This window comes from Mirounga leonina, unplaced genomic scaffold (genome assembly GCF_011800145.1).
Source record: "Mirounga leonina isolate KUSES-001 unplaced genomic scaffold, KU_Mleo_1.0 Mir_91, whole genome shotgun sequence".
NCBI classification, from domain to species: Eukaryota; Metazoa; Chordata; class Mammalia; order Carnivora; family Phocidae; genus Mirounga; species Mirounga leonina.
Window position 1 is genome coordinate 7213186 of NW_023270839.1, and position 12367 is coordinate 7225552.

The following is a 12367-nucleotide window of genomic DNA, read 5'->3' on the forward strand; positions in this document are numbered from 1 at the left end:
CCAAGTCTTGCAGGAAAAAAAATACAAAGAAATTTAACAAAAAAATATATTAATAAAAAAGTTCAAAAAAGGGGGGGGACTGTCATCTCCTTTGGGGTGCGATGGTTTCAAATCCAAGCTCTCTTGAGGCTCCCTGGGGGGTGAGAATGTACAAAGAGGCCTCTTGGGGAACCCCAGGCCTGTTATGCAGTCTTGCCGCCAGGACAGCTCCTTGCCCTCAACTCCAAAGCCTGAGGCCTGAGCTCAGAGGGTTCTAGACAGCTCAGCGGGGCGGCCCAGGGGGGGCGGGGTCCCGTGACGGGGGCGGGAAGAGGGAAGGACCAGACGAAGGACCAACCCCCGTCGGGCCCGGTACCAGGAAGCGCTGGGGGAACAGGAGCGGAGTTGAAACAAGCCAGGTGAGGCTGTCGTTAAGGCTGGCGCCCTGGTGTGAAGCTGAGTCCGCCTGAGGTGTGACCTTGGGGAGGAATCCCGCGGAAGAGGTAGCGCAGGACCCAGGGAGGAAAGCAATGGCCGAGCTAGGGATGGGCAACCAGGTGGGACCGGAGGATTGGGCGGGGCGGGGTGGGGGGGATAGGCGGGGTTCTGGCGCATGCTCCGTCGAAATGGGCGCGGAGTGGGGCGGAGGCGCATGCGTAGTGGGGATCTCCTCCCACGGTGAGGAGGGGGCGGAATTTGGTAAACCCACGTGGGCAAAGGTAAATGTGGGCTCGGTTTTAGGAGAGCTGCAGGACCTGGGCGTTCAGGATCGTGGTACAGAGCGAGTCTGGGCTGGACGGCCAGGTACTCCCGGCCCGAGAGGTTCAAAGCCCTCTCCATTTCCGGGCTCTGCCCCCTCAGGATGGTGGTGCCTTCGCTGAAGCTTCAAGATCTAATCGAGGAAATCCGTGGGGCCAAGACCCAGGCCCAGGAGCGGGAGGTGATCCAGAAGGAGTGCGCCCACATCCGCGCCTCCTTCCGCGATGGGGACCCTCTGCACAGGCACCGCCAGCTGGCCAAACTGCTCTACGTCCACATGTTGGGCTACCCCGCCCACTTTGGACAGGTACTGGGCAGGGGTGCCTCCCTTCTGAGTTTGATGAGGAGGGCTAATGGGGCAGGGTCTTGGACACCTTCACCTGCTTGTGCCCTGATTTTTTTATTCTCCAAAGTTTCTGAGCCCTTCCTCACAGCATGCACTGCCGACCTCCTTCCCCATTACAACCCCTGTAGGTCATAAGCTGGACTGAACCCTTCATTCTCCGGCCAGCCCCATTCAAGCCACCTCCTTTTCTCTCCCACCTCCTCGACTCCTGGTTCTTTCAAACTACCCACTAACTTTGAATTTCCTAAGCCTTTTCCTTTGTTGAAGGGAGGATGATGGGAAATGGTGTTACCATAAATTAATCTGGTGGTAAAGAAGATAGAAAAGGGCTGTTAGTGCCTCGAGTTTCACCCCTGCCCCTTCCTGGTCTGCCCCCTTCCCTGTAGATGGAGTGCCTGAAACTGATCGCCTCCCCCAGATTCACAGACAAGAGGGTGGGCTACCTGGGGGCCATGCTTCTACTGGATGAGAGGCAGGATGCCCACCTGCTCATTACCAACAGCATCAAGAAGTGAGAGGGTTCTGGGAAGCACTTGGAATCAGGGAGAGGGGAGAGTGGGGAACTGGGAAGTCCCAGGGGGCTGCCTGTTGTAGGTACTGGGAAGGATGGATTTCTCAGAGCTTGACTGACCACCCTCCCAACTCTGCAGTGACCTGAGCCAGGGGATTCAGGCAGTACAAGGCCTGGCCCTGTGCACTCTGAGCACTGTGGGCTCTGCTGAGATGTGCCGGGACCTGGCCACTGAGGTGGAGAAACTGCTCCTGCAGCCCAGCTCCTATGTGCGCAAGAAGGTGAGATGGCAGGACTCTAGGCACTTGCCCCTCCCCCCCCGAAACCGTCCTGTTTGCCACGTGTTAAAGGTGGGAGGTCCATCCTGGGAGACCCCTGCCCCTTTTTGAGCCCCCTGATCTCTGCAGGCTGTTCTGACTGCAGTGCACATGATCCGGAAGGTCCCCGAGCTCTCCAACATTTTCCTCCCACCCTGTGCCCAACTGCTTCATGAACGCCACCACGGTAAGGCCACGGGCCTCCCCATCCCCTGCCTTACCTCTGGCTATGGACAGAAGTGAAAAATAGGATGGGAACACCAGCCGCTAGGAGCAGGGTAGCATGTGCACATGAACACACACACGCAGTAGACTCTCCTGTGCCCCTGGCCCACCATTCACTGCCCTCCCCCGTGACACCAGGCATCCTGCTGGGCACCATCACGCTGATCATGGAGCTCTGTGAACGAAGCCCTGCAGCTCTCAAGCACTTTCGAAAGGTGGGCTGGTGAAAGGGGCAGGCCCTGGGCCAGGAAAAGAGGGGCCGTGGGGTTGGAATGGGTCTGAAGGTTGAGAGGATTAGGAATAATGCCCAGTAAGGCTGTGCCCTCCCTCCAGGTGGTTCCCCAGCTGGTGCAGATCCTCCGGACTCTGGTGACGACGGGATACTCTGTAGAACACAGTGTATCTGGAGTCAGCGACCCCTTTCTGCAGGTGGGCTGACCCTGTCCTGCTGTATCCCTGGAAAAAAGAGCTTAGCAGTAAGCCCATGGCTAGCGGCCACCTCCCAGAGAACACTTTGGGTCAGTGAGTGGCAGGCAGGAGGGTGGCAGGCACAGGATCGAACGGGTCATCCCGAGACCAGTGCGGTAAGCGGGGGATACCTAAAGGTCAGAAATCCGGTTTGGTAACAACAACAACAAAAAGCCTGTCTCCAAATCCCCTGGCCTCACATGCCTCTGATCTCCCAGGACCCCAGGGGACCTGTGTGGGGGGAAGGGGAGGGAAACTCTAGGAAACCAGCCAGGCCCCTCGCAGTACTTTCTTTGGTGCAGGATTTTTCTCTTCAACCCAACTCCTTACCCTTTGAACCCCTCCACCTTTCAATTTTTAACCCATCTCAGGTCCAGATACTTCGTCTGCTTCGGATTCTGGGCCAGAACCATGAAGAAAGCAGTGAGACCATGAATGACTTGCTGGCCCAGGTGGGAGGCTGGAGAGTGGGCACTGGTTAGGTGTGTGGCTCTGAGATCCTACCAGCCCCAGGCACCCCTCACCTGACCACCCACCCCATGGTGGCCGTATAATCACGTCTCCGTTTCCCTCTAGACTGCGATCTCCATGAGGACAGGGACACAGTCTGTCTCAGTGTGGTGGCCCCTGGCACATCGTGGGGGCTTGGGGAACTTTGTTAGATGATGAAGGGATGATGTGGTGGGTACCTTCCAGAGACCTGAGGAGAGGACCGAGCCCCTTCTAGTTGCATCTTCTCCCCCATCCACTCAGGTGGCCACTAACACAGACACCAGCCGAAATGCGGGCAACGCGGTCCTGTTTGAGACTGTGCTGACCATCATGGACATCCGCGCTGCAGCCGGCCTGCGGGTATCATCCCATATGCCCCTCCCACTGCGGCCCCACCCACCAACCCCAGCCGGGCAGACCGGTCCTGTGCACTGCTTTCTCCTCCCCACCCATCATCCTGGGCCCTGCAGCCGGCCTCCTTAACGAGTGCGTTGCTCCTTCCCGGACTGTCCTCAGCCTTTGCCTCCCGCAGGTTCTGGCTGTCAACATTCTCGGCCGCTTTCTGCTCAACAATGACAGGAACATTAGGTAATCATCCCAGGTGTCTGGCTGGGCTGTGCCACTGAGCCCCTGGTCCCTGGCCCTCCTCCTTGCAGCGTCTCTTGATTTAGCTGCCTCTTACTCCAGGACTAGGGCAGGATGGGGCAGGGAGGGGGCTGAGGCCCACTGCGTGATAGGCCCTCCCCCGCTCTGGCCAGGTACGTAGCCCTGACGTCATTGCTGCGTATGGTGCAGTCCGATCACAGCGCTGTGCAGCGGCACCGGCCCACTGTGGTGGAGTGTCTGCGGGAACCCGACGCCTCCCTGAGCCGGTGAGGACAGAGGAACAGGAAGGCAGGCAGGGGGCCCAGCGCCTGGTAGCCAAGACCTGGACCGGGTCAGAGCAGCTGAAGTGGAGGGACTAGGAAACAGGTGCCTGGAGAAGGAAGGGCCTGAGGCCTAGCTCAGGGTGACCCGGCCACCGTGTATTGACGACATGTCTCTCCTGCCAGGCGGGCCCTGGAACTGAGTCTGGCTCTGGTGAATAGCTCCAATGTGCGAGCCATGACACAAGAGCTGCAGAGCTTTCTGGAATCCTGCCCCCCTGATCTACGGGCCGACTGTGCCTCAGGCATCCTGCTGGCAGCAGAGAGGTGAGGTGACAGGTGCCCAGAAGGCAGAGACGGTAGACTCTGGGGAGGGTCCGTACCAGGGCTGAAGAAGCATATGTCCCCTAGGTTTGCCCCAACCAAGCGGTGGCACATAGACACCATCCTGCGTGTGCTGACAACGGTGAGGCAGGGACTGATGTAAGAGAGCTGGGAGGGAGTGGGCAAGGTTCACCACCCTGAACCCTTGGCCACATTCACCCCCTCCAGGCAGGCACCCATGTACGGGATGATGCGGTGGCCAACCTGACCCAGCTGATTGGGGGTGCTCAGGAGCTACACGCCTACTCTGTGCGCCGTCTCTACAGCGCCCTGGCAGACGACATCTCCCAAGTACTGTTCCCCCCACCAGACCCAGGGCTGCCTGAGCCTCCCAGCCCTTCCTGGGCCACCTACTCCCCATACCTGATGCCCCACTGTTTTTCCCTGGAGGTCACAGCTACCCGTTTAATGGAGACACTCAAGGACAGAGCCCTGGTTTTAGTTAGAACACCTGGACTTCTGTCCTGGCTCTAGTACCTACTGGCTCTGTAACCACAGATGACTAATTTAAGTCTCCTTATGCCCAGTGTACTCAGCTCTCTACCCTGCCTGCCTCCCACAGCTGTCTTGACGATCAAATTGAGATAGAGCTCTTTCTGTGTGTATCAGGTTTTTACTACCTTGAATGTTGAGTGGATTAACAGCAGCCAGCCACTATCTATCTACCGTCTTTTTTCCATATTAAGTAGGGTGGGCAGAAACCACGTACCCCTTCCTCAAGGCAGGGACCCTCTTGCTTGGTTCTCACTGAGCTCCTTTTGGTGGGGCCATGTAGTTCTGACGCTTGGCCACCAGAGGGCAGAAGACAACCAGGAGCCAGGACAGAGCTGGCAGGGGTGGGGGGACGGACAAACTTACAAAACTGTGCAAGAGCCTTCCCTTTCCCCACCTCTCCAAACCCCACAAGCTCTGCACTGCGCAAAGGGATGTCACAGGGCGTGGAAGTGGGGAGGGGACCCAGAACCTAGCCTGGCATCTTTCTTGTCCCACGCAGCAACCGCTGGTGCAAGTGGCAGCCTGGTGCATTGGAGAATACGGGGACCTCCTGCTGGAGGGGGGCTGTGAGGAAACTGAGCCCCTTCAGGTGAGACCGACCTCGGGAGTACACTGAGGAGGGCCTCAGCGGGAGAGGCAAGATGCCCCACGGTTACTGCCTATGTCCCCGCAAAGGTGGAGGAAGAGAAGGTGTTGGCACTCCTCGAAAAGGTGCTGCAGTCCCATATGTCCCTACCGGCCACCCGAGGATATGCCCTGACAGCCCTCATGAAGCTCAGCACCCGGCTCCGTGGGGACAACAAGTAAGAAAGGGTCCCGGCCCCTCTTCTTGGTGCCTCCAGTGACAGATGTCCCTTCACCGTGCCCACCAGTTTCGGAGTTTCTCTCCGTGCACACACCCCAAGTCCCCCAGTCCTTAGGTTCTTCCTCCTGAGCCAGGTGTTGTGGGTACCCCCCTGCTCTGTGCGGCCTTTCCCTTCCGTGCCACATCCTGGAGTTGAAGGGCAGGGCAGGCTGCCCTCCCGCTCACACGCCACCCTGTGGCCCAGCCGCATCCGCCAGGTGGTGTCCATCTATGGGAGCTGCCTGGACGTGGAGCTGCAGCAGCGGGCCGTGGAGTACAACACGCTCTTCCGGAAGTACGACCACATGAGGTGCGACCGTCACTGTGCCGCAGTGGAGGACCCAAACCCCTGCCCTGTCCCCATGTGGCCTCTCCCCAGTGCCCCTTCCTGGGTACAGGGGTCTCATCCTCCCCTTCGTCCTTCCTCCTCCATAGTCAGAGCCTCCCACCCATAGTTGACTGTGGCCAAGGTGACTCCCAGCCCTCCTCGCTCACCGAAAACCAGCAACAGCGTGGCGGTCTTAGGAAATCAGAAGGGCCCTCCGACCCACCGTGTGCAGGGTTCTGCACGGTCTTAGCCATCCTCCCACGTGCTTCTTATGAAAAGCCTGGGGTCCACCCAGAGGGACACACCTGTATTCCATCCTCTCAGGGCTGCCATCCTAGAAAAGATGCCTCTCGTGGAGCGAGGTGGCACTCAGGATGAGGAAGCAAAGGAAAGCAAAGAGGCCCAGCTTTCGGAAGCAGCCCTTGTTGCCACAGAGCCGCAGGTGAGGAGGCCAGAAGCCCCCGAGGGAAGAGGACTTGGTCTGGCTTCCGCACCTAGCCCTGCTCCTTCTGCCCTTTCCCCCAGGCCTCCAAGCTCTTGGATCTGTTAGATCTCCTGGATGGCACTTCTGGGGCTGCCCAGCCCCCACCTGCTCTGGAACCCTCCCCAGGAGGCACTTTAGTACACCTCCTCGACCTGCCCTGTGCGTCTCCAGCCCCAGGTAAGCCTCAACAAAGGGGAGACAGGAGACGTCTTAAGAAAAGGAGGGGTGGAAATGTGCTGCTTCTCCTTCTTTGCCAAGGACTGGGGGCCACATGCCCTCTTCCGTGCTATGAGCCCCCCATCACATCCCCATCTTGATAAAAGGGTTCATTAGCTTGTGCCAGTTCCCTCCTGGATACCCCTCAATGCCTTCCCTTTGTTCCAGACTTCGTATCCTGGCCTGTGAGGCCCAGCTTCCTCCCAGCCCATCTCCTATACTTTCCCACTCCCTGCTCCACTGGCCCCTCTCAGCTCCTCAGACCGTCTCACCTGAAACCCTTGGTAATCTGTGCTCCTTTTGCATGGAATGTCTGTTCTTTTTTTTTTTTTTTTAGATTTTATTTATTTGAGGGACGCAAAGAGCATGAGCGGGGTGAGGGGCAGAGTGAGAAGCAGACTTCCCCACTGAGCAGGAAGCCCAATGCGAGGCTCAAACCCAGGACCCTGGGATCATGACCTGAGCCAAAGGCAGATGCTTAACCAGTTGAGCCACCCAGGCGCCTCTACATGGAATGTTCTTGCCCAGCACATCAGATGACTGGCTCATTTTCATTCTTCAGGCCTCAGCTAAAATGCCAGATACCTTCCCCTACCATTCCTATTTAAGTTATTCCTCATAGCACCAAGTAGTCTGTGATTATCTTGGTTGTTTTCTTGTTTATTGTTTTTCTCTGCCCATTAAACTATAAGCTCAGAATAGGGACTTCATCTTCTTGTCCACTTTGTCGCTAGCATCTCAAGCACTGCCCTGCACCCAGTGGGCACTCACTTAATTTCTGTTGAATGAATGAATGAACTTGTTATCTTCCCCATACATTGAGCTGCTTCTCTCTCCATACTCCAGCTTCCATCCCAAATCTCAGAGTGTTTGAGCGTGAAGGACTGCAGCTGAATCTGTCTTTTGTTCGCCCCCCTGGAACCCCTGCTTTGCTCTTAATCACGGTCACTGCTATCAACACCTCAGGGGCTGATGTCACCCACTTTGTCTGTCAGGCTGCCGTGCCCAAGGTTTGTAGAAGACCAGGGTTTGAGGTGGCCTGGGCACTCCAGGAGAAAGGCTAAGTAGAGGAGGTGGGTGGAAGAATGAGACGGGAAGGGAATGACGTGCAGAGATAAGCACTTGGGGTGTTATGGGAAGAGGCTTTGAAACTGTTGGGTGTGGAGGGGTTGCCTGAGCCCAGCTCGTTGCCTTACTGTGCTCTGCCCAACCTCTTGTGTTCAGAGTTTCCAGCTGCAGCTACAGGCCCCCAGTGGGGACACAGTTCCAGCTCAGGGTGGCCTTCCAGTGACCCAGCTCCTCAGAATCCTCAATCCTAACAAGGTGAGCTCAGGAGCACCCGCCCCCACCCCACCCCATGTTGATAAGGCCCAGGGACAGAAATCACATGAGCTAACCCTGGTCTCCACTCTCGAATTCCTAGGCCCCCTTGAGGCTAAAGCTGCGCCTCACCTACAACCACTTTGGCCAGTCGGTGCAGGAGATCTTTGAAGTGAACAACTTGCCCGTGGAGACCTGGCAGTAACAGCCTCCACTCAGTCTGAAATCCTCCTGTATCCCAAACTCCCCAGGGTCTCGGCCACTTGGAGCCTGCACCTGATGACTACCAGCAGGTGGCGCTCTGGTCCTGCGTTTGCCTCTGCAAAATCGGGGGGGGGGGCCCTTCCACCCCCCACAAATAATGAAAGCCCAATAAAGCCTGAGGGGGGAAAGCCATATTTGGGTATATTTGAGATAGAAAACATTTACAAATCATAGCAAGGGAAGGTTTGTTGTTTGTTTTTTTTTAAGATTTCATTGTTTATTTGAGAGAATGAAAGCAAGAGAGATCACAGAGGGAGAGGGAGAAGCAGACACTCCACTGAGCAGGGAGCCCGACGCGGGGCTCGACGCGGGGCTCGACCCCAGGACCCTGGGATCATGACCCGAGCCAAAGACAGACACCTAACCAACTGAGCCACCCCGGCGCCCCAGGAAGTCTTCTTATCCAGGAAGTCTGTATCTTCCCTTGAGCCTTAGGAACTTGTTCCAACAAAGAAAGGCTCTTTTTACCCTCTCCAGGTTCGGGAGATTTGCCCCTAAACCGCCACAGGAGGCACTCTATCATCTGGGCCAGACTAGGGCACAGTAGCAAAGTGAAACCAGAGCTTCCAGATGTCTAAAAGGGATTCCCACCCGCTTCCCCAACCTGCTGCTATTCCCCACACCCCAAGGCAGGGAAGTCCCTGCTGCCTCCCCTCATCTCTAACTCAGCTGTCAGGCGGTTTAGGAGGCGCTGGCAGAATCAATGGCATCGACCAAGGGAGGGGGGGTGGCAAGGGATTTTCCTGTGCTTAACTACTGATCACGGCTAAGTGGAAATCCTATAAACACGAGCGGAAATCAATGGAGGCTGCTTAGCGGCCAGGGGAGAGGGGCGGCCCACAGATTGCATCTGACGGATGAGGGAGGGGGCAGCCAGGGAGGGCTCAAGGAAGGATAGCTGAGGGTAAGATGAAAGAACAGGCAGAGCTGGAGAGAGAGGAGTCACTGTGGGAAGGAGGCCAGGGGAAGAGGCACAGTGTGCTCAGGAAGGAATCCCGTTAGACCCAGAGTTCTCTTCGCTGTTGAGGAAGTGACACCCTAGCCCAAGCTGCTGTCAGGAGCTTTAGTCCCTTGTGGCCTCTCTCTGGGGCTGTATACTTCTAGCAGGTGCTGGTAGTCCTGAGGCCGGAAGCACTGTAAGTACATCATCACCTTGGCAGGTGCTCGCTCCTGCGCCGGCACACCTGCAGGCCAGAGGAGAAATGAGAGAAGCAGACAGCTGTAAATGCTTTGACTCGGCTCCCTGCCCTCATAGCCGACCCCAAAGTTGTTTCCAGGGCAGCACTGGGATTCTGAATGCCATCCAACCAGTTTCTGTAACCCACCAGCGCACACCCTGACTGCCCTGTGCCAGTGGGGCCTACAAGGGCCACGTCGGGTAGGAGCGAGGCTGGGAAGCCAAGCATGAGCCTCTCCTCCAGCAAGGAGAAATGGTGAAGAGTCGCTCGGTGCCATGTAGACAGAGAGGGCCTCTATATCCACTCTTTTCGGTTACTGCTCCTGTCCCCCAGTCAAGATTAAAGCCCATGGAGGCAGGCCAAAGCTCATTAGGTTGGTAATGAAGCACATGCAGAGATGCACACAGAGAACAGGGATAGAGAAAGGAGAGAAGCAGCAACAACCATGGGGTGGGATTCGCATAGAATTCTAGCCTCTATATGGTATGGAGCCGTGATAAGTCAGGGTCTTACTGTTAGAGCCTGGCAGCATGCTGGGCGGAGAGCAGGAAACTCAACTCAGTGTATGTTTGCTGAGAAGGCAAGAGCAGCATTCCACCACTTTAAGGCCTCATGGGACGCACAACCCCATACTTCTGTGGATGAACTGTCTACAGAAAAATCTGCCACGACTTGTCCTGTTGTCTGTCACATAAATACAGTGTTCCTGCCTTTTACTCAAAGCCAACAGGGCAAAATTAAATGAGGACCTAGGTAGTTGTAAAACTAAGAGGACAGGATTGGGGGAAGGAGGGATGGATGGAAGGATTCAAGCAGAGAACGGCCGCAAACTTGGAGCGGCTGGAGGTATGAGAACTAAATGAGGCAAGGACTAGGGAAGACAAGGAAGGATCCGATCCAGTTAGGCAGCTTCTGTAAAAGCAAACTGGGCCCTCCAAAAAATTGCCAAGACAATCCCCGTTACAGGAATAATGCCGAGACCCTCCCCTCTAGCTGGTTCAGTGGGTACATCCAGAAGAGCGGTAGGGAAGGCAAGGAAAGCACAGAAGGGCTTGTCTCCCTCACCGAGCATGCTGCTGAGCCTGTGGATCTTCTCTAGGGCAGCTGGGACCTCAGCCTTCTCATACACCAGGGCTTCTATCTCACCCACAGTGTAGCCAAAGTCGGCTGTATCCAGGTCCACCCTGAGCGGAGTCTCCTCTTCATCAGCTCCAGATAGCACCAGCTTCCAGGCACTACGCCTAGTCACAAAACTAGCTACTTCCTGCAGCTCCAGTGGGCCCAGCACAACAGCCACACATCCAGCCCCCTGGACGTCAGCCCCCAGCACCTCACAGAGCTTGGCCACAATTGCAGGCTCAACTGTGAGTTCCACGTACTCAGTGTGAGGTCCTGAGACCACTGCCGCTCCCGGATATTTGAGCTCCCATCCACTACCCTCTCGCTGTCGCAGCCAGTGGTCCGCCCGCATGAGGCTCAGCTCAGGGGTGTCATAGTAGCTGTCCCGGAAGGTGGCCTGGTGCTCCAGGGTGCCCCCCAACTCCTGCAGCCGCTCCTCTGTGTCAGGGCCAGGAATGAATTTTCGCTCCACCTCAGTCAAGGCCTGGGCCATGCTACCTGCAATCACTAAATCAATAAACATCTGCTGAGCTCCCAAGGGTGCTCAGCCTTGCAGGGTGACAATTCGGCAAACCGCCCCCCACCCCGCAAGAATTTGTGAGGCACACGCTGTCACCGAGCTCTGTGTTGGGGCTACAGCTCTTTCTCCCTGCCTCAGTGATGGATGGCCCCCGTCTGGCTCCGGTATCTTAAGGTTCTGCAACGGTGACAGATCTCCAGGTAATCCCTCACACCCTTGCTGATGTCCTCAATTCAAAGGGCTCCCCGGAAGACTGCAGGGGGGGTCCTCCTTTCCACACTCGCCCTCTATACCAACTACCCCAGGCGTCCAGTGGCTCACTTCGCGCAACGACCCCGCCCTTCGCCACAGCACCGGCCCGGCCCGCGGAGCCTCGGGTCTCACCTCAAAGCCCGAGGGTTTTCCATTCGCGGGACCTGGAGATGGGCGATGGGAGCCTACGCCACGCCCGCGAGGAATGCCGGGAGCAGTCCCTGGCCTTGGACCTCGGCCCGGATCTCTGCGCACCTGCCCGGTGCCAGCACGAGCGGCCATATTAGGCCCGATGTGGCGGTGCCGAGGACAGGCCAGGGCCCCAGAGGCCCGCTACGTGTTGGGGGTCCGCGACCTCCGCGGTGGGCCGGGAGCGCAGAAGTCCCCCTGCGCTCGGCTCCTCCTGCCCGACCCCTGCCGGCTCCCGGGGGTCGGCCCTGGTCTCAGGCCTCAGGCTGAGCCCGGCACCCTGGGGCCCGGGTGCATGATGGGAGGTGTAGTTCCAAAGGGAGATTTTGCTTTCTCGCCCCACCCGTCGCTATGGTGACAGGAAAGCTGCGGTTACTGCCCGCGGGACTCAACCTAAAGTTGAGCAGGGGCGGCACGGACAGCCTGATGCAAGAAGCCGAGCCCCAGTCAGGTCTCCAGCCCCTTCACTTCCTAGGCAAATAGGCCTGAAATCCAAGCCACTTACTCAGACGCTGTCCAAGAGAGATTTTATTGGCTATTATGGCGGCCCACAAAATACAAGCGAGTGGTAATGGGCTGCAAAGGGGGATAACTAAGACCAGTTTAACTACTCAGGAGTTTTAGAGGGGATAATACATCCTGCCATGAGTGTTTAGGGTAAGGTTGAAAACTTTCAGAGAAGGAACAGTGTTTTGGATAGGAACAAAAGACACGACAGGATTTCAACAGAGACCCAGACGGAGACAGGAACAGCATGAGCAAAGACCAAGAAGCTGGAGAGCACCTGGCCAGTGTATGAGGAGATGAGGCT

General features: G+C 57.0%; 2 protein-coding genes across 6 annotated transcripts; one reads left to right on the forward strand and one right to left on the reverse strand.

The window, feature by feature from the left end:
* The first annotated feature begins 357 nt into the window (after positions 1–357).
* On the forward strand, positions 358–8432 carry AP1G2 (adaptor related protein complex 1 subunit gamma 2). Of its 4 annotated transcripts, XM_034993938.1 has the most exons (22): positions 358–482; positions 841–1045; positions 1471–1595; positions 1735–1876; positions 2003–2099; positions 2276–2352; positions 2471–2566; positions 2977–3057; positions 3359–3457; positions 3630–3685; positions 3856–3969; positions 4150–4290; positions 4375–4429; positions 4516–4638; positions 5342–5431; positions 5518–5645; positions 5892–5996; positions 6339–6456; positions 6540–6675; positions 7561–7724; positions 7939–8037; positions 8138–8427. In XM_034993938.1, exons 2-22 carry the CDS (start codon positions 842–844, stop codon positions 8237–8239), a joined length of 2352 nt encoding a protein of 783 aa, XP_034849829.1. In that variant the 5' UTR covers positions 358–482; position 841; the 3' UTR covers positions 8240–8427. The 4 variants fall into 4 exon arrangements, with proteins under 4 accessions (XP_034849829.1, XP_034849830.1, XP_034849831.1 ...); XM_034993939.1 differs by lacking the exon at positions 5892–5996; XM_034993940.1 differs by lacking the exons at positions 358–482; positions 841–1045; positions 1471–1595; positions 1735–1876; positions 2276–2352 and having other exon boundaries at positions 2009–2099.
* Positions 8433–8614: 182 nt separating this feature from the next.
* On the reverse strand, positions 8615–11870 carry THTPA (thiamine triphosphatase). 2 transcript variants are annotated; one of them, XM_034993943.1, is made up of 3 exons: positions 11500–11870; positions 10542–11093; positions 8615–9482 (listed from the first exon to the last, which is right to left on the reverse strand). In XM_034993943.1, the coding sequence occupies exons 2-3, from the start codon at positions 11086–11088 to the stop codon at positions 9337–9339; spliced, it is 693 nt and encodes a 230-aa protein (XP_034849834.1). In that variant the 5' UTR covers positions 11089–11093; positions 11500–11870; the 3' UTR covers positions 8615–9336. The 2 variants fall into 2 exon arrangements, with proteins under 2 accessions (XP_034849834.1, XP_034849833.1); XM_034993942.1 differs by having other exon boundaries at positions 8618–9482; positions 10542–11102; positions 11500–11868.
* Between the last annotated feature and the right edge of the window lie 497 nt (positions 11871–12367).

Bases quoted from the DNA above. Each gene is read 5' to 3' on its own strand.
- AP1G2 (XM_034993938.1), top strand. From the start codon at position 842: ATGGTGGTGCCTTCGCTGAAGCTTCAAGATCTAATCGAGGAAATCCGT. The intron at 2,353-2,470 runs GTGGGCTGGTGA...CCCTCCCTCCAG, and splicing joins CTCTCAAGCACTTTCGAAAG to GTGGTTCCCCAGCTGGTGCA. The intron at 4,430-4,515 runs GTGAGGCAGGGA...CACCCCCTCCAG, and splicing joins TCCTGCGTGTGCTGACAACG to GCAGGCACCCATGTACGGGA.
- THTPA (XM_034993943.1), bottom strand. From the start codon at position 11,088: ATGGCCCAGGCCTTGACTGAGGTGGAGCGAAAATTCATTCCTGGCCCT. The intron at 9,483-10,541 runs GTGAGGGAGACA...TCTGGCCTGCAG, and splicing joins CAGGCTCAGCAGCATGCTCG to GTGTGCCGGCGCAGGAGCGA.